Here is a 3,289-nt window from a genome sequence, read left to right as displayed (position 1 = left end):
TTAACAAAACAGGCAGATGTAGCAGTTGAACTTTTAAATGGCTAGCAATCTTGGCAAAATTGATGTGTCCACGAAAGTATTTCACAAACTGAACCGCGTTTGAAAAGAATCCACGCAGCTGACCCTTTCGTGTGGCGCCGGACAGCCAAACGCTACACTGCACTATGTGACGCCTTTGTCTTAGGTGCCACACAGTATAGTGTGGCACCTATGCCTTAGACGCCACCCTAGGTCTCGGGCGTCACAAACGGATGAATTTTTTTTCATGAACAGTTCATTTTGTGAATTGGTTGCGTTCTTTGGTCAAAAAATTTCATTTTGGCAGCAATCTGTACATCCCTCCACGTTGCAGTCTGACGCCCAAACTGATCTCGAAAGGCATAACGCAGCATTGCATTATTCAGCTCAATTACACAAAATGCTTCTGAAACCAAAATTCGTATAATTATGACCTGACATGCTTATGCCACAGGTCGAGGAAAATAGAGGATGAGTTGGAAAATGTTCGAAGCAGACATCATCTGGTCATACAGATACAGTAACAAGAGTTAACTTTATTCCTCAGAAAACTATCTGAATCGACCACATTACAACAATGTACGTACAAGTGCTAAGTTTAAGGTATGCACATCAAATTGTGCATGCTCCATACCCACACCTAAGGTGATCTCAAAGTGTCGAAAAGAGGGTACCATAATGAAATGCAGGGGAAACACACAAACATGATGCCGTATCATTCTTCAGTTTCGCTGTGATATTCACCTCCAATGAGCTATTCTACATCAAAAGCACCCAACTCCATCCAGATTACTTGGGATCATCAGGTGTCTGCACGGAGATCTGGTGATGGGAGTGCACCCCATTCGCCACCGGTGGTGCGGCGGGTGTGATCTCTTCATCTTCCTTCTCCTCATCCGAGTCCAGCGTAAACTGAGATGACAATGGCATGCCCTCCATCTGGACCTCCTTGTCCAGCATCCTGTACCCGCTGGGTGGGCTGTTGTTCCCTCTCGAGATGACAGCAGCGTACGTCGCCGCCCCAGCGAGCACGAGCAGCGCCAGGTGGCCGTTGAACTGCAGTGTGGCGACGGAGCGCGCGCGGTGGTAGTCCTCGTGTGTGCGGCACTTGATGGTGTAGTCGGCCCGGCTCTGCGCGTGGAGCGCGCAGCCGCCGGCGATGGCGTCCGTGAAGAAGGAGAAGCCCATCTGCAGCATCCAGGTGCCCTGCAGGGCAAGGCCGGCGGCGCGGGCGAGGCGGGGCGGCGCGGCCCCCGGGCGGTGCGCGGCGAGCAGGGTGGCGCCGAGGCAGACGGTGACGGGGACGAGGAAGAGGTCGAAGTAGCGGTTCTCGATGCCGGCGGCGGTGGACGGGCGTCGGTGCGCGAAGAGAAGGAGCTCCTGCCCGAAGGCCGCGGCGAGGAGGAGTTCGAGCAGCTGGGGCGGGGGCGGGGCGGCGAGCCGCGCGAACGCGAACGGGGCGAGGGAGTGGAGCAGGAAGAGCGCGGAGGCGGCCAGCGTGGGCAGCGCGAGGTGGTGCGCGGAGAGCAGCGCCGAGAGGAGGCAGAGCGCGGACAGCAGCGCGGCGAGGATGTGACGGCCGTGCGGCGGCGCGGAGAGGCGGCGCGGGAGGAGCGGGAGGCGCGGCTGGAGCGCCTCCAGCGCCGCCAGGGCCAGGAGGCCCAGCCCGGCGCCCGAGTAGGCGAGGAGGCCCGGCATGCGTGCCGGGTGCTTCGGCCGGCGATGGATCTGAGCTGGGGGGCGGGAGGGGGCGTGGCCCGGCTGGCGGCGACTGGTAGTTGGTATTGGTAAGGGGTGATCGGATCGGCGCGGGAGTCAGCGGCGGTTGGGTTGGGTTGGGTTGGGTTGGGCTTGGCCGGTGGCGACTAGCGACCGGAGGCCGGCACACTTGACGAGCTGTGCGGGGATGTGTGTCACTGTCACCTCTCACACAACTCGTCCTCCTTTCTAGAGAGAAATAAACGAATTTATCTAGACAGGTCATTGGGATGCACTTCCTCCGTTCCTAAATATAAGACCTTTTAAAAATTGCTCTATAAATTACATACGGATGTATATAGACATATTTTAAAGCATGCATTCACTCATTTTACTCCGTATGTAGCCTCCTAGTGAAATCTCTAAAAGGTCTTATATTTTGGAACGGAGGGAGTATTCACTATGTCTAGATTCCATTTGGCACGTTAGAGCATCTACAGCCGGACTAGATAAATCCGTCCTCCTTACGTTCACGGATGCTTCCGTACACGTCCGCAGAAGCTTTCAGACGTCCCCTCATATTTTGTTTCGTAAATTCACATATCTCATATTCAGACTTTCAAATTCATACAAAGTTATGTACGTCGATCATCCGATACAAACTGTCTGAATTCAACGGTTTAAAATGAAAGCAAATGATACCATAGTTCAATCAAACGGACATGTCAAAATGAAATCAATGTCCAACCGACAAGTGTTGATTGTCGGATCATTGGCTGAACGATTTCATCCATGCGTCATGCTCCGCCTCAGCATCCATCTCCGCTTGCATCCGAGTTGCCTCCTCCGCCTGCATCCTCGCAACGATCGCTGCCTATATTCACGCTGCCTCCTCCGCCTGCATCCTAGCCGCCTGCTCCGCTGCAGCAGCCGTAGCCGCCCTGGTTGCCTCCAAAGTTGTACGTTCGTTGATCTCCTTCTTCTCCACAAGACATTTTTTGGCATGTCCATCCAAGGTGGATTCATCCGCGAGCATGATTTTTGCATCCTTCGCGTCGCGTGAGAGTTGCAACCTCTTCTTCTCGAGCTCAATCTCTCCAAATGTCTTGGCCTTCTGGAGTTTCCATTTGATCGCCATCTCTTGCTTCTCCAACTCGATCTTCTCCCTCTCCGATGCCGACGCTTGCATGGATGGGGTACGGGGAGCCCGGCACGTCGAGGGAGACATCTCGTCGACGATGCCTGCATGTTCCTGCACCGCCAACTCCGCCTCCCTCTCTCGCTGCCGGTGACGGTGCATCTTACGGGCGATGATCTCCGGCTTGCAAGACGAAGTGGAGGAAGGGCTGCAGATGGACGAGGCAAACTGCGTTCCATCACGACGGTCGGGGACGGGCTGGAAGACTGTTGAGTAACGTCGCATGGGAAACAAAAAATTTCCTACGCGCACGAAAACCTATCATGGTGATGTCCATCTACGAGAGGGGATGAGTGATCTACGTACCCTTGTAGATCGTACAGCAGAAGCGTTAGTGAACGCGGTTGGTGTAGTGGAACGTCCTCACGTCCCTCG

At 54.7% G+C, this 3,289-nt stretch overlaps 1 protein-coding gene across 1 annotated transcript; it reads right to left on the bottom strand.

Moving 5' to 3' along the window:
• Positions 1 to 534: 534 nt before the first annotated feature.
• Positions 535 to 1,823, bottom strand: LOC123413264. Its single transcript, XM_045106204.1, has one exon. It carries the CDS (start codon positions 1,714 to 1,716, stop codon positions 808 to 810), a length of 909 nt encoding a protein of 302 aa, XP_044962139.1. The 5' UTR covers positions 1,717 to 1,823; the 3' UTR covers positions 535 to 807.
• Between the last annotated feature and the right edge of the window lie 1,466 nt (positions 1,824 to 3,289).

Source organism: Hordeum vulgare, chromosome 7H, assembly GCF_904849725.1.
Source record: "Hordeum vulgare subsp. vulgare chromosome 7H, MorexV3_pseudomolecules_assembly, whole genome shotgun sequence".
NCBI lineage: Eukaryota > Viridiplantae > Streptophyta > Magnoliopsida > Poales > Poaceae > Hordeum > Hordeum vulgare.
The sequence above is the reverse complement of the archived record's forward strand: the minus strand, read 5'-3'. Positions and strand labels throughout refer to the sequence as shown.